The sequence below is a fragment of the Anomaloglossus baeobatrachus genome, chromosome 3 (genome assembly GCF_048569485.1).
Source record: "Anomaloglossus baeobatrachus isolate aAnoBae1 chromosome 3, aAnoBae1.hap1, whole genome shotgun sequence".
Classification (NCBI taxonomy): domain Eukaryota; kingdom Metazoa; phylum Chordata; class Amphibia; order Anura; family Aromobatidae; genus Anomaloglossus; species Anomaloglossus baeobatrachus.
In genome coordinates, this window is record NC_134355.1 from 188,691,267 (window position 1) to 188,708,542 (window position 17,276).

Genomic DNA, 17,276 nt, shown 5'->3' on the forward strand with positions numbered 1-17,276 from the left:
ACAAAAAGATTTGGATAAGATGTCAGAATGGGCAGATACTTGGCAAATGAGATTTAATGTTGATAAATGTAAAGTAATGCACCTAGGACGGAGTAGTCCTATAGCTGCGTATACATTAAATGGAAGTAAACTCGGGACTACAGAACAGGAGAAGGACTTGGGTATTCTCATTACAAATAAGCTGAGCAGCAGCACTCAATGTCAGGCAGCAGCTGCAAAAGCAAACAAGATTCTAGGGTGTACAAAAAGAGAGATTAGATCCCGCGATCCCAACGTATTATTACCCCTCTATAAATCACTTGTAAGGCCACATCTGGAATATGGGATCCAGTTTTGGACTCCACATTTTAAAAAGGACATTCAGAAGTTAGAGTCAGTTCAAAGGCAGGCAACTAGACTATTACAAGGAATGGAAGGCCGCCCATATGATGACAGGTTGAAAAAGTTAGATATGTTTAGCTTAGAAAAAAAGACGTCTCAGAGGAGATCTCATTTATATGTATAAATATATGTGTGGTCAATATAAAGGACTGGCACATGACTTATTTCTTCCGAAGACAATACTAAGGACCAGTGGGCACTCACTGCGAGTGGAAGAAAAGCGATTCCGACAGCTAAATAGGAAAGGGTTCTTTACAGTTAGAGCAGTCAGACTGTGGAATGCCCTACCACAAGAGGTAGTAATGGCAGATACTATAACAGCTTTCAAAAAAGGGCTGGATGATTTCCTCACTACACACAACATTGTTGGTTATAAATGACTTAGTGACCAAATGTAGAACTGGTGGAGGAAGGTTGAACTAGATGGACCTAGGTCTTTTTCAACCTTAGTAACTATGTAACTATGTAAATTTGCACTCATCAGCCTGGAAGCTGTGCATGGGATGCACTTGGACGTTTCAACATAACAACGATCCAAAACACAAGGCCAAGTCGTCCTGTCATTGGCTACAGCAGAACAAAGTGAAGGTTCTGCAGTGGCCATCTCAGTCTCCTGACCTTAGTATCATTGAGCCACTCTGGGGAGAACTCAAGCGCCCAGTTCATGCAAGAAAGTCCAGGAATTTACAGGAACTGGAGACTTTTTTGCCAAGAAAAATGGGCAGCTTTACCATATGAGAAAATAAAGACCCTCATCCACAACTACCACAAAAGACTTCAAGTTGTCATTGATGTTAGCGGTGGCAATATACGGTATTAAGAACTGGGGTATGTCAACTTTTGATCATGGTCATTTGGATGTTTTTGGTTGTCATTATGATTTAAAAAGAGAAAAAACACAGTAGTTTGACAATAAATGGCTTCACCCAACCATTAACCAGGAGTGGAAAAAGTTTTTGTGTAATCATTCATATTCTCTGTTAAAAGGCCAAGAAAACAAAAATCTGCTGGGGTATGTAAACTTTTGAGCACAACTGTGTGTGTGTGTGTGTGTGTGTGTGTATGTGTATGTGTATGTGTATGTGTATGTGTATGTGTGTGTGTGTGTGTGTGTGTGTGTGTGTGTGTGTGTGTGTGTGTGTGTGTGTGTATGTATATTAGGCAGTTCTCTTCTCCTCTTTGTTTTCCATGCGTAGTGTGGCACACACAGACAAACAATGCAAAGATTGAGTCAGCTTCTCCCCCTTTTTATCTGGTTTCAGGTGTGATTTTCATATTGCCCACACCTGTTACTTGCCACAGGTCAGTTTGAATGAGCATCGTATGCGTGAAAAAGTTGTTTACCCACAATTTTGGAAAGGTGCTAATATTTTTGTCCGGCCAATTTTTGGGGTTTTGTGTGAAATAATGTCCAATTTATCTTTTTTCTTTTTTCTAAGTTCTTTTGTATTGTCCCACTACATACAAAGTAAATGAACATGTGTATGACTGAACTTATGTAATTGGAATAATTTGGCCATAACTGTATATATATTGGTATGTGGCATTTATTAAGGGGTGTAGCGAACTGCAATAAAAATTTTGGACCATCAGTGAATTTTGGGCCAGTTGGCCAGGAAATATTGAATAGTAGGTTGGCAACCATGAGGGATAGACCCTGACTGATACTCATAGCAAGTTGCTGTGAACTTATGACATCAGTGCTGACTCCAGTACCGGACACAGAGCAGCAGAGACTAAGCGATGTTTCTGGGGACCAAAAGTAAAACACACGGGGACTAAGAGTTTCTGAAAGGAGACAACCACTCAAAACCCTTGGTGACACCGCTAGTTTTGGCCTTTGTTACAGACCATTTTACCATTTTCATTTTCTTATTATTATCACACCACAGGATAGTCCAGTCAAAATACAGTTTGACCCGGAACAAATTCCAAGAAAGCGTTTTATGGTGTTTTTTTTTTTTGTTTTTTTTTTTTACTATTATATGTGGGTAACAACATATTAAAAGTTTTCCAAAAATTGATCACCACAAAGGTCCTAACTATGACGTCATAAGACGATGACAGCCATCGCACTAAACATAATGAATATTTCCCTATTTCCAAGCTGTAGCTGTAGGTTACACAAGAGTTTGCATTTTTTATACTATATATTTTCATATAACAATTTTTATACAAAGTTTTATACTAACTACATGGACAGGCGAGGTCATGACATCATCAATGACGTCATGACATACATGTACATTTCTAGAAATTATAGAATTAATACACAGTGCATTTTAAGACCTACTTCATCACTGAATAACCGTGTCAGGTCAATAGTCACTATTTTCATCATCAGACACTGCTTCCTCACTCATATTGTCACAATGCCCTTCTTGACATGGTCCGCATACCCGTGAACAGTGAAAAGTCCATGTCTTTTGCAAGTGCACCGAAGTGTACTACAACCACGAGAACAATTGCAGTGAATTATTTTCAGAAGTGTTTCTGGCACGGGTGAAGTTTCCATCATCACTGGAACTAGACTGTTGTTCTGCAATTCCCATCCCCATTCAGTAGTGTCCATGGCCTCACCATTGTCCATCCAAAGCATCACTTGGAGGTAACTCCGAAGGGCATGATACTTCGTTGCAGAGGAGGTCGGTGGCAGTCGTTCAGGTGTAACAAAGATTTTGGCTGAACCAACTTTTTTGCAGACAGTAGAATACCTCATTGCAGACAGATTGTCTCCAGGTTTGCCCCCGAACAATGCTACTATCACTTTACACCCAGCGTCTTCAATCTCAGCTATGTTTTTCTTAGGTGTGGAAAACATTTTAGCACAGCTATTTAAGACAGAGTCTCCCTTCAAAACTTTGTGTAGACCGAGTTTTTTTCCGATTGTAAAAAACGCGGAAGTGGTGTCGCAACTCGTGAATGCATGCAGGAACAGAAGACTGCTGCAGACATGGTTTCCCAGGAACTTCTTCATAACCTTAATGTCGTATATTGTTGCAGGACTCCCTTTAATTGAGTAGAAATAAAGCTTGTTGCCATCGCTGGTTGATGCGTGATGAAGTAACAACACCAAAAGATCAGAATCTTCGCCAATGAGAGACGTACTTTTGTTGGATGACATTGACACTGCTGCCTTAACAATCTCCACATCTGCATCCCCCTTTGATTGTATTACGTGGCAACCTCTGTCATTCATGCACTGTGAAACAAGATTGATAAGAGACTGTTTGTTCTCCACATTCGAAAGGAAGTCCTCCTTTTTCCCGACAAATTTCGTTCCTTCAGCAATGTTTACTTTGTTACTTGTTCGATTTTTGCGTCGTCGCTGATGGGTAATGTCCTTAGTGTTTGGTCCTCCAATGTAACCATCAAATACTATCGTAGCCTTACCATAGTGCTTTACTGTGAAAGATGCATAGTCTTCAGCGATTGAACAATATGTCTTTCCTTCTGACCACTTCAGTCGATGGAGAAGAGAACCTCCGTCAAGAAGATAATGTTCCACTTCTGGTACATCCTTGAGTACTGCGTCATCTGAACTCTGTTCTTTTATAGCAGCCACCAGTTGTTCTTTGTTTGGTTTGCGTAAGAGATGTTTTGCCTCAAAGAGGGATGGTGGGTATGGTGAAAGTTCATAGGCCGTCACCTCATCAAGGGAAAGATCAGCAGTTTGAGACACCACAAGAAACCTTTGGAACAAAAGAGCGGGGTCTATTGTTTTGTCCTTAGCAACGTCAATTGCCTCACTAGATGCCAGGGTCTTGGCTTTCATTGACCGCTTGTACTTAACTGAAAACAGTGATTGACCCTCCATTGTTGACACTATTTCTTTGCCAATGGTGAACAGGTTATGGACATTCACATCCTTATTTGCATTGACACCGGTGATAATGTTGCGAAAAGACACTTCATCAGAGAAAGGTGAAAAGGTCTCGAGTTTATCTGCAATTTTCTCCAGGTCTTCACGATCTCTTCTCGTCTTTGACGTTCTTGCCTCCTTGTGTTGTTCACTGGTGACAAAGCTCTGGCGAGTGAAACCCTGCATTTGTCAGGGCAGGGAGAACTGGTAGGCCCAGGAGGTGGATCCACTGGACCATGCACCCCACCGGAGGGCAGGGTACACGGCAGCCGGAGCACTGGCGTGGCAGGGACAGGTATAACCAGGTCACCAGGGTTACGGAGTTCTTTAAGACAGTACAGAATACTAGTACAGGTAACAGGACACGGAACAAGGGGACCTGAGAACCTAGCTCAAAAGACAAGGCTTCAAGACACGTTGATCAGGCCCCGCCCACATGGAAAGGCAAGTCTTATATACCCAGTACAGCCCTATGTCATTTCCTGCTTCAGGTGTGCTGGGCCTATAAGACCAGGAGAATGGGCGCGGCCTGGTCCTATACAGAGGCACTAGTCAGAGTCAGACTCCTGAGACCAGGAATAGAACACAGGAGAGCACGAGCGGGGGTGGTAGCCGTGACCGGAGGACACGTGGACCGGATCAGTGGTCACGGAGCGGTGCCGAGATGGTGCGACCAGGTCAAAGGGTAAGGAGCGGTGCTGAGGCATCGGGAGCGTGACAGCATTGCATCACTGTAGGAAGAGGACACTGGCACAGACAGAGTCCACAAGGCCCTGTGATGTTCGGACATTCCACTTCCTCTGGGTGAGTCCTCCTGCAGTTTTTAGGGAGTGCATCAGAGCTTGCTCGATGACTAGGTCGCAAACCCAGGCCTGCCCAGTACTAATCAGTACGCCTTACAACATGCAAGCCATTCATAAATCGTTAAATAATAATAATAATAGTAGTAATTGTAAAACAAATATAATAGACACTGAAAGGCGAGTCGCCTTTAACATTTTACAGCTTTGGCGGCCAAATTCTTTGACGTCACATTTGGACCCTTTGTGGTAACCCTATCTTGGTAAACTTTTAGTATGTTTTTTCCTACATGTAATACTACCAAAAAAAACCCCAATAAAACGCTTTCTTGGAATTTGTTCAGGGTAAAGGATTTTTTTTTCGTATTTTGACTGGACTAGGAGGCTTGTTTTCTGTATTCATGATGAGATGCACATGTCAGTGGAATCATTTTATGGCACGTATAATGTAGTAACAATATTGTATTAACTCTTTATTGGGAGGAATTTTGACAAAAGAGCAATTCTAAGGCTCTGTTCACACTAGAAAAAACTGCATGCGTTTTTACCGCATTTTTGATGTTTTTGATGCGTTTTTGGTGCGTTTTTTCCACAGGTTGGTCCCTGCGTTTTTTTACCATTATCTATGGCAAAAAACGCAGGTACCTGCAAAAAAGAAGTGACATGCACATTCTTTTTCTCAAGAAATTCTGCAGAAAGAATGTTCTTGAGAAAAAAACGCAGTATGCGCACAGCTATTTTTTTTTCCATAGGCTTTGCTGGGGAATGTCTGCAGAAAGGTTACAACCATGTTCTCAAGAGATTTCTGCAGCAAAAACGCAAAAAAAATGCGGGTAAAAACACAGTGTGTGAACAAGGCATAACATGCTTTTTGCATTTCAAATTTTACGCTATTAGTTGCACAAATAAAATGCTGACTTTATTCCTCAGGTCCGTATGCTTATGGAGATCACAAATTATCCGCATTCGGATCCTACTACAGATGGCACAGGCACACACTTATGTGAGTGATGTCACTGTGACGTAACTGTACGGCTGATTGATGGAAAGCACTTGCCATCTGAATGTACAGTTATGTCATTATGGCAGAAAGGGTTCAAGTTTAAAAGATTAGCTAAATACAAAAGAGTAGTCATCAAATATTCTAATTTTTAACAAAAACAAAAAAAAATGTAGCCAAAAGACAATACATTAGTAAAATATAAAATATTTATTGAGAATCATAATAAAAACAATAAAAGGCAAGGGATAGTAATGAACAAAGTGCCGAAGCACCATAAGGCTCAGCAAGTGGATTGCAAACAGATGGACAATGAATTTTATAAAAATGTAAATATGTATCACATCCTAATTATCTTCCCCCATAATGGGTATAGCATTTAAATGGATGTGATATACAAAAGAGCCATGGAATTACCATAATAAATAACTGTTTGCATATCGCTAAGGCTGGAGTCACACTTGCGAGAGACTCGCGAGAGACTCCCATCGCATCACCCGGCGTGGCCACACACTCTCCTGACAGGAGCGAGTCGGCTGCATGTATTTCTTTGCAGATGCTCCTGTCTGGAGAGCTGCAGGCCATGTCGGGTGATGTGATGCAAGACTTGCACGAGTCTTTCACAAGTGTGACTCCGGCCTAAAAAGCACAAACACAGGCAAAAAACAAGGTGTGGCTCAGCAGTGGCTTAGTGGCGACAGGCAATTTACCCCTATGATGGGATCTCCTTGGCATTCCCCCTTGTTTTTTGCCTGTGTTTGTGCTTTTTAGCGATATGCAAACAGTTATTTATTAATTACATGGCTCTTTTGTATATCACATCCATTTAAATTTACTGCTATACCCATTATGGGGGCAGATAATTAGGATGTGATACATATTTACATCTTTATAAAATTCATTGTCCATCTACTTGCAATCCACTTGCTGAGCCTTATGGTGCTTCGGCACTTTGTTCATTACTATCCCTTGCCTTTTATTGTTTTTATTAAGATTCTCAATGAAAATTTTATATTTTACTAATGTATTGTCTTTTGGCTATATTTTTTTTGTTTTTTGTTCTGACATGGTAGCTTGACTCCATTTTTGGAGAACATTATTGATCGTTCATTTTTGCATGTATCTCCTTGTGGCGACACAATTTGGTATTTATTCTAATTTTTACTAAAAATAATTATTGCACTGTTCCAGGCATTATTTACTGATCCAATGTATCAAAAATAATTTGAATCGTCTTTACAAATAGTCATTATTTAAATATCAATATTATTAAATATCTATCATTTTCTTTCTCCAGGACGGATCCGCATAAATCTCCAATGTACAGACAAAATTTCTGTAGACTGCAAGTAAACATCACTTCCTGAAGCTTCTCTGTCGACTGACCCCATTCATTTACCCTAGCATATAGTGTTTGCAGTTTGCACCGTACTACAGGAAGGTGCGCCTCCAATATGGCCGCCCACCAGCAAAAAGTTTTAAAATACAAGTGAGGGTGGAGGACAATTGCTGTCGCGTTCCTACCCCTGAAGACACCAATTGTGTCAATGTTGTGTAATGTGAATAATGTTGTGCATCTTTTGTAAATATTATGTCATGTGAAGGGTATTGTATTGTATGGTGATATAGAGTGAAGGCCTAATGAGCAAACGTGACAGACGTATAGCCGGTCAGTTATGCAGGTCGCATACAATGGGTGGTTTGTGGCAATGGAGCAAAGGAAACAGAAGGCTAGATAGCGGGAATCTCAAGAGTGGTTAGAGACACAGGGTGTGAACAGCACTGTAACTTGAGATCATTCCTGGAACACAGTTGCTCCAGACGATACGAGAAGGAGGACAGAACCTTAACATCCAGGCCCTTTAACCGTCAAGGTACCAGGTGACTTCTATTGGCTAAGGACTCTAGTGACCAAGCCTATTAACCATCAAGGCACCGGGTGATTTTTACTGGTGAGGGACTCTAATGGCCAGGCCTCTTTACTGTCAAGGTACCAGGTTAAGCTCTACTGGACTGAGACATAGTCAATCAACCGAGAGGTCCCGCTAGACATTTGGGCATGCAAATGTGACGCCCTGGTGCCCCCAGGTGGTCACACACAGAATAGGCCCCCACATAACACCTTCCCTCACAGGGTTACACCAAAGCCAACAAAACCCTAGTCACCCCCCCCCCTCAGGGTAGGACAGGCACACCAGTGGGCGGGACCAGGCGGAAGGACAACACCCACCTAGGGGTCTAGGGAACCCGGGATCGGGAAAAGAGTCAGTTTTCAGTTTTCAGTTTGAGTCGAGAGTTCAGTTTGGAGTTCAAAGTTGGAAGAGTAGGAGTAGGAGTGAGAGAGGAGAAGGTCAAGTGCAAGTGAAGTCAGAGAGTAAAGGCGTCGGAGTTGGAGCCCCGGCGTTCTGGCTAGGTGGCAGACGGTGGTCAGTGTCTGACAGGAGACGGGAAGACGGCTGCCGGAGATCCGAGGTGGACGGGACAGGGTAGGAGCCCGCCGGTACCGACACCGGAGAACCAACCCGGAAACCATGCACAGAGGGGGTACTTGGACCCTGAAGCCAGGACCGGAACTAACAGCCTCGCTAATTAACTAATTGAGGACAGGATTATAGATCCTGTCCCAACCAAAGTCCCAAAAGCAGACAACATCCCACCGCGGGGGATAGGGCGTCCGCCAGGGCCCAGTAGATCCCAAGGGCCAGCGTCAGCAGGCAAGGCTCCCAATAGAAGTAACGGGAGCGGGCTCCCGTGTTCCATACCGGGAAGTCCACAAGAAACAAAAGTAGTGCAGAGGAAAGTGACCCCTGACCATCACCCCGGGTGAGGGACCAGAATACACCCGGCTGCGGAGCTGCAGCCACTGGCACCTTGGTTTACCATGGACTTGTGTGATTTCTTCAATAGTGAGTACACCAACATCCCCTGGTCCGTCCGGGCGCGCCGGCCCCTGCAGTTACCATCCTGAGCACAAAGACACTGGGCCCCGGGGCAGCCATCCCTACCCATGGAGGGTTAACAACAGCTAGCTGCCGTCCCAACGCCCCGGGTGCTCCCTAACAGCAGCGGTGGTACCACATTTTACCACACACCGTGGGTGGCGTCACGGACTTTATACAATATCCCCACATACAAACATCCCCCCCTTTTATTTCCAAGTGTCCGCGAGACCCCCGGGTCCAGAGACCCCTCAAACCACACTGCAGATCCGGATCCGAGCAGCCCGGCTGCTGACGTGGGGGTGGTACACATCGAAAAACTTGGCGTCACGAACAGGATTGTGACCCATCCACCTACCTGGTGGACGTGCGCCTTGTTCTGGACTGTCAAGATTTTGAAAAGTCGCCATTTTGGGCACGAAAAACGCGTCTTCTTCCTCGAGAAAGGGCGCGAAGTGGAAGCCCCGCCCCCTGGGAACAAGGTGGGCGGAAGTGACTCTCCATAAACAAAACTAGTAAGACGCTCTAAGGGACGGCTCCCGAAAAACCAAGGGGGAGGTCGGGAGCTGCGGCATGTGACCCAAGGAGATAAGAGGCAGGGATGCCAGGACTCTGCCATGTTCCGTTCCTGGACACCACCAAGAGAGGATGTCTCACCTGTCCGGCAAGCCAACAATGAAGGAGCCTGCTCCCGGAACTGCTGCCTGGGTAGAAGCCCAGACCGCGAGGATGTGCCGCAAAATCCAGACCCAAGCCAATTTCCTGCTGGCAAGATGGAAGGCCGAGATGAGGAATCTGGCTGCAGCCGTCCGGGCATGCAAAGAGGAGATGGCCTCGGAGGAGCGGGAAGCTACCCACACCCCTATGTTCCACCGGAACCGGCCCAACTGGCTGAGGAGCTCGGTCTGCCCCCGTCCGCCACGTCGCCTCCCTCACCGCCCGTACCTGTAGCTAGTGCCCCGCTCGGTGCGGTGCCCCAAGCTACGGCAGCGGAACCCGTTGCATCTACCTGTGAGGATCCGGCAACAGGGACCTCAGGCCATGAGCACACCACTGCTCCAGCACCCGTACCAACTCCGCGCCAGAGCAAAGCCCGGAAGACATCCCCTCCGGCCCCGAGCCCGGCCGCGCCAAAGATGACGTCACCCCCGGCCCCGAGGATGGCCGCGCATATGACGAGACCGGCCCCGGCAGTCCGCCCGGCCGCATCGGAGGCAGAGCCAACCCGGAAGTCAACTGTAGCAGCGACCCAGACCGCCGACTCGTGCCTGGTCCCGGCTGTGGGGCAGCCGGGGTATACCTGCAGGGAAGCCGAGCAGGCTAAGATGGAGTGGAGCTCTCAGCCGAGAATGGAGCCGGTCGTAGCCGGCACTGAGAGCATCCGCATGAGCCAAGCTCCCGAGCAGGAGGAGGAGCCCGAAGACTGTGCCCCGTACTGGGAGCGGCAGCAGGAGCAACTCCGGAAAGAGATAGCTGCCCGGGAAAAGAGAAAGGCAGAGGTGTTGTCCCGGACATATCAGGAAAAGGAGCACCTCTGGCAAGCCACCTTCAGGGTGCGGGGCCCGACTTACCTGGGGCAGGTCCGCTATTTTAAGCCCCAAAAGGGGTGGGGATTCATTTATGAGCCGGACATGGATGCAGAAATTTTTGTATCCCGGAGGGATGTAGCCCCTCACCTGCTACCGTCCCAACGCCCCGGGTGCTCCCTAATAGCAGCGGTGGTACCCCATTTTACCACACACTGTGGGTGGTGTCACGGACTGTATACAATATTCCCACATACCAACACCCTCCCCTTTTATTTTGAAGTGTCCGCGAGACCCCCGGGTCCGGAGACCCCTCGAGCCACACTGCAGATTCGGATCCGAGCAGCCCGGCTGCTCACGTGGTGGCGGTACACAAAGCTTTACACCGACCATTATGGGATCCCAGAGGAAACCAGACTGCTGGAAGGATGTGAAGGTGATCGTCACTGGGTGTGCTGTAATGCTGGACTGGGTTGCACCGAGACTCACCGACCTTGTTAGATCGGAAGCAACCCAGTGGGAAGTTGAACAGTGTCTAATACAACAATTAACCATCCAGTAAAGAGTTGTGTAGATTAAAGTGAAGAGTTGGTCTCCTTGTGCGTGTGAGTCGTCATCCGGTCCTGTCCAGCCAACACCAGCAGCAGCCTACTTGGCTTTCCAGTCCACACAGCCAAAATACACACCCAGCCAGGACTAGGTATTTCGCATAGCTTATCAGACATCCGGAGTCAATCTACCGCCCCGTACCAGTCTACATACACAAAAACATAACATAAACATTACTTTTTTACATAAATTTTATAAATCAAATTACAATTGTATCCATGAAATATAATATATAATATAATATATTTGTAATTCTACAGTTAAGTGAAGTGTTATTAAACAATTATTCCACCAAAAATCAAGATATCTGCTATTAATATGTATGTCCGTTTTGAGTGGATCAGACCTGTGCATACTCAGCTTCAGCTCCATGTATTGACTATGGGACTGCTGTAGGAAACCACGTGCTGTACTCTCTGGCAGTTGTATTAAAACAAAATTTTTTTGTGAATAACCCTTTATAGGGACTGTCCGCTACTAAGACATCCTCTTCTCAATCACTATGTTCTTCTCCCTTGTAAAATAACATCTATACTCACCTCCTGTGCCTGCGCTGTCCCAGCAGTGACAATAGTGGCTTTCCCGAGGTTCAATCAATGAGGCCAATCAGTGCTGGCTTCACGATTCCCTCCTTCAGAGTTAATTGACATGAGGTGGAAGTGAGACCTGTGGCTTCTCTGTCACTTTCTCCAGATGTCTGATTTTTCTGAAGGAGGGGAGAGTGAAACAGCCTTTGATTGGCCATGGGGATGGCGTGATAATATTGTCACATGAGCCCCATGAGAGCAACTGCTGATACCGCTGGAACAGCACTCACCAGAGGGGAGTACAGGCTGATGTTATTTTACAAGGGGGAACCTAGTGATTGAGAAAGGGTTGTCTGAGTAGTGGACAGAGGACCTTACTTTTGTTATTAAATCCTCCATCCAGTTCCCGAGATATGAGCCTTTTTATGCATTGGTGATATTTATTCGCTTTACAAAGGGGTGTGGCACAGCAGATTCTCTGCATAATTATCCTATAAGCCACGCCCCTTAGTAACGAACATAAAAACCAACAATACATAAAATCGGAAATCTCTGGAACCACATGGCAGATTAAAAATAAATAAAATCTGGTCATTTCTGACCTGACAGGTCCTCTATGAAGAGCATTGTCCGCGCCCATTGGTGCGAGTTCTGGATGTAAGACCCTTTCAGACGCTGAGGAGGAAGGTGCTGGCACAGGTGTCAATGAGACGCCACTGCTCGTGCTCTTCTACCTCTCCAGTGACGGCTACAGCCCCCTGTGGTTCTGTGTGGGTATAAACCATCAAATACTGGAATGGCCGGGCACGACCTCAGAGCCGGCATCCACTGACCACATGAATCAGCCGGCTACTAGAGGCAGATCATCAAAGGCAGAGAACAGGGAATAATGATGGAGCCGGGTACAAAGGTCAGAGAGGAGACTGGTATCTGGCCCGAATATTCTATTATGGCCTACCTGCCGAATACTGGCCAAAGGTGCCTAGGCCCTACATGTGGGGGCAACGCGTGAGGCCCCCAATAACAGAGGAACAGCTGCTGTCAATCAAAAAGATGAAACCAGCAGTATGCACTGCCCTCCACCCGGACAATGCAGCGCAGCAGCCATCCTCTCAGGACTACTGTCAGTGAAGCCTCCCTTCTGTTGTTGCGGCCTCCCTGCTGTCCATGCGGCCTCCAGTCTACCAATGCAGCCTCCCTCCTGTCCGTGTGGCCTCCCTCCTGTCCGTGCGGCCTCCCTCCTGTCCGTGCGGCCTCCCTCCTGTCCGTGCGGCCTCCCTCCTGTCCGTGCGGCCTCCCTCCTGTCCGTGCGGCCTCCCTCCTGTCCGTGCGGCCTCCTTGCTGTCAGTGCAGCCTCTCTCATGTCCGTGTAGCCTCCCTCCTCTCTGTGCAGCCTCCCTCCTGTCTGTGCAGCTTCCTCCTATCCGTGCAGCCTGCTCGCTGTCAGTGCAGCCTCCCTCCTGTCTGTGCAGCCTCCCTGTTATCAGTGAAGTCTCCCTCCTGTCCCTGCAGCCTCCTTGCTGCCCTTTCATCCTCCCTCCTGTCAGTGCAGCCTCTCTTCTGTCAATGCTGCCTCCCTCCTGTCTGTGAAGCCTCCCTGCTGTTCGTGCAGCCTCCCTCCTATCCTTTCATCCTCCCTGCTGTCCTTTCATCCTCCCTCCTGTCCGTGCAGCCTCCCTGCTGTCCGTGCAGCCTCCCTCCTGTCCGTGCAGCCTCCCTCCTGTCCGTGCAGCCTCCCTCCTATCCGTGCAGCCTCCCTCCTGTTCTTTCATCCTCCCTCCTGTCCGTGCAGCCTCCCTCCTGTCCGTGCAGCCTCCCTCCTGTCCGTGCAGCCTCCCTGCTGTCCGTGCAGCCTCCCTGCTGTCCGTGCAGCCTCCCTCCTGTCATTTCATCCTCCCTCCTGTCCGTGCAGCCTCCCTCCTGTCCGTGCAGCCTCCCTCCTGTCCGTGCAGCCTCCCTCCTGTTCTTTCATCCTCCCTCCTGTCCGTGCAGCCTCCCTCCTGTCCGTGCAGCCTCCCTCCTGTCCGTGCAGCCTCCCTGCTGTCCGTGCAGCCTCCCTGCTGTCCGTGCAGCCTCCCTCCTGTCATTTCATCCTCCCTCCTGTCCGTGCAGCCTCCCTGCTGTCCTTTCATCCTCCCTCCTGTCCGTGCAGCCTCCCTGCTGTCCGTGCAGCCTCCCTCCTGTCCGTGCAGCCTCCCTCCTGTCCGTGCAGCCTCCCTCCTGTCCGTGCAGCCTCCCTCCTGTCCGTGCAGCCTCCCTCCTGTTCTTTCATCCTCCCTCCTGTCCGTGCAGCCTCCCTCCTGTCCGTGCAGCCTCCCTCCTGTCCGTGCAGCCTCCCTGCTGTCCGTGCAGCCTCCCTGCTGTCCGTGCAGCCTCCCTCCTGTCATTTCATCCTCCCTCCTGTCCGTGCAGCCTCCCTCCTGTCCGTGCAGCCTCCCTCCTGTCCGTGCAGCCTCCCTCCTGTCCTTTCATCCTCCCTCCTGTCCGTGCAGCCTCCCTCCTGTCCGTGCAGCCTCCCTCCTGTCCGTGCAGCCTCCCTCCTGTCCTTTCATCCTCCCTCCTGTCCGTGCAGCCTCCCTCCTGTCCGTGCAGCCTCCCTCCTGTCCGTGCAGCCTCCCTCCTGTCCTTTCATCCTCCCTCCTGTCCTTTCATCCTCCCTCCTGTCCGTGCAGCCTCCCTCCTGTCCGTGCAGCCTCCCTCCTGTCCGTGCAGCCTCCCTCCTGTCCTTTCATCCTCCCTCCTGTCCGTGCAGCCTCCCTCCTGTCCTTTCATCCTCCCTCCTGTCCTTTCATCCTCCCTCCTGTCCGTGCAGCCTCCCTCCTGTCCTTTCATCCTCCCTCCTGTCCGTGCAGCCTCCCTCCTGTCCGTGCAGCCTCCCTGCTGTCCTTCCATCCTCCCTGCTCTCCGTGCAGCCTCCCTCCTGTCCTTCCATCCTCCCTGCTGTCCGTGCATCCTCCCTGCTGTCCTTCCATCCTCCCTGCTGTCCTTCCATCCTCCCTGCTGTCCTTCCATCCTCCCTCCTGTCATTTCATCCTCCCTCCTGTCCGTGCAGCCTCCCTCCTGTCCGTGCAGCCTCCCTACTGTTCTTTCATCCTCCCTCCTGTCCGTGCAGCCTCCCTCCTGTCCGTGCAGCCTCCCTCCTGTCCGTGCAGCCTCCCTGCTGTCCGTGCAGCCTCCCTGCTGTCCGTGCAGCCTCCCTCCTGTCATTTCATCCTCCCTCCTGTCCGTGCAGCCTCCCTGCTGTCCTTTCATCCTCCCTCCTGTCCGTGCAGCCTCCCTCCTGTCCGTGCAGCCTCCCTCCTGTCCGTGCAGCCTCCCTCCTGTCCGTGCAGCCTCCCTCCTGTCCGTGCAGCCTCCCTCCTGTTCTTTCATCCTCCCTCCTGTCCGTGCAGCCTCCCTCCTGTCCGTGCAGCCTCCCTCCTGTCCGTGCAGCCTCCCTGCTGTCCGTGCAGCCTCCCTGCTGTCCGTGCAGCCTCCCTCCTGTCATTTCATCCTCCCTCCTGTCCGTGCAGCCTCCCTCCTGTCCGTGCAGCCTCCCTCCTGTCCGTGCAGCCTCCCTCCTGTCCGTGCAGCCTCCCTCCTGTCCGTGCAGCCTCCCTCCTGTCCGTGCAGCCTCCCTCCTGTCCTTTCATCCTCCCTCCTGTCCGTGCAGCCTCCCTCCTGTCCGTGCAGCCTCCCTCCTGTCCGTGCAGCCTCCCTCCTGTCCTTTCATCCTCCCTCCTGTCCTTTCATCCTCCCTCCTGTCCGTGCAGCCTCCCTCCTGTCCGTGCAGCCTCCCTCCTGTCCGTGCAGCCTCCCTCCTGTCCGTGCAGCCTCCCTCCTGTCCTTTCATCCTCCCTCCTGTCCGTGCAGCCTCCCTCCTGTCCTTTCATCCTCCCTCCTGTCCGTGCAGCCTCCCTCCTGTCCTTTCATCCTCCCTCCTGTCCGTGCAGCCTCCCTCCTGTCCGTGCAGCCTCCCTGCTGTCCTTCCATCCTCCCTGCTCTCCGTGCAGCCTCCCTCCTGTCCTTCCATCCTCCCTGCTGTCCGTGCATCCTCCCTGCTGTCCTTCCATCCTCCCTGCTGTCCTTCCATCCTCCCTGCTGTCCTTCCATCCTCCCTGCTGTCAGTCGCACACCGCCCACGTCCATGCAGTACCTGTAGTAGCGATCATCTCTGTACGGTGTCAGCTCCTCCTTCAGATCCTTGTAAGCAGCGCCGATCTTCTTGCAGAAGTCTTTAAATTCAGTGTACAGAGAGCTTTCAAATGCGGCATAATCTGGATCCATGGTCGTAGATGTCTCAGCCCATCGATCCCAGCAGTGATGAGCAGCGCTGACCATTGACTGTGGCTGCGCGGCCTCCGACGTGTATTGTTCTCCCGTCTACAGGACACGGAGCTCCGGCCGCCCCCTCTGCACCGAGCAGCTGATTGCACGGAGACCGTCCGCAGCCTCCGGAGTGGAGCAGTGCTGCCCCCGTGCGTGGTCCAGAGGTACTGCAGCAGGAGCGCAGTGCGAGCGCCTCACTGACCCTCTGCGGCCATCACCATATAACTGCAGAATAGCCATAGACGCAGTGTGTGCTGGGTTCTCACAATTTACTTGCGTTTCCTTATACATTCAATAAGCTTTGCTTGGTAGGAAGAATAAAGCATTAGGCCCAGTTCTTGGGAGCTAAGGACCCTTCCACACACAGCAGCTTGTATCTTGTATGGTGGGCTTTTCCGGCTCTGCTCAGATCTATAAAGATATGTTTCTGCTCCATCAGGGTTCCCTCACATCTGTGTATAAATACATCAGGTGCAATCCGATGAAAAATCGCATTACACTCGCCCCATGCTGCGTATGGTCGAGTAAAACGGCCGAAACTCGCCATGCAAGTCAATGGGGGAGAGAAAAAAAACGAATATCACATGGACTATTCATATGACATCCAATTTTTACTGATACATTACCATTCTGTAGTATAGAACACTGTAAAGCTGGGGCCACACAAGCGTATGGTATCTAATACAGTAGCATCATATGCGATATGGTAATGACCCTCGGCTCCCCCTGGGCTGCGAGCGTGGTCCGAGCGTCATGCAACTGTGATGCAATCCTGCGATCAGATCACAGCTGCAGAGGAGAGGGAGTGATCTCTCCATCTCCTCCATTGCCAACTGCAATTATCACACTGTACTCCGGTGTCATCTGAGTGCAATGTGATGTTTCAGTTGCACCCATAGACTTGTATAGGTGAGAGTGAATATGGATAAGATTCCACCTACACCATGCTGTGACTGTTTTCTCGGTCCGATTAGGGCTGAGAAAATAATCGCAGGTGGGAACGGTCCCATTGAAGTAGCATGTGTCTGAGTGGAATACGATTTTTTTTATCACGTTCCACTTGGGCCACTTTACTTGGCGTGTGTCCTAGCCTTAATGGTCTTGTATATGACTGTTGATTAATAGTTGCTCATAAGTGACATTCTCTGTGATCGTAGTTAGTGATGAGCGAGTATGCTTGTCACTACTCGGTACTCGCACGAGTATCACTGTACTCGGGCTACTCGGCGGGTACCGAGTAATTTCGCGATACTCGTGCTGTACTCATGGTCTTCATCCCTGTATGTTGGCGCTCTTTTGAGAGCCAGCCCTCATGCAGGGATTG

At 49.5% G+C, this 17,276-nt stretch overlaps 1 protein-coding gene across 1 annotated transcript in view; it reads right to left on the reverse strand.

The window, feature by feature from the left end:
* The window catches only part of TMEM181 (transmembrane protein 181), a 139,791-nt gene extending 123,726 nt beyond the window's left edge, over positions 1-16,065 (reverse strand). The window contains exon 1 of the mRNA XM_075339644.1: positions 15,780-16,065. Within this exon, the coding sequence (XP_075195759.1) occupies positions 15,780-15,964 (185 nt within the window). The 5' untranslated portion in view covers positions 15,965-16,065. The remainder of the gene's footprint in view (positions 1-15,779) is intronic.
* Positions 16,066-17,276: the final 1,211 nt, after the last annotated feature.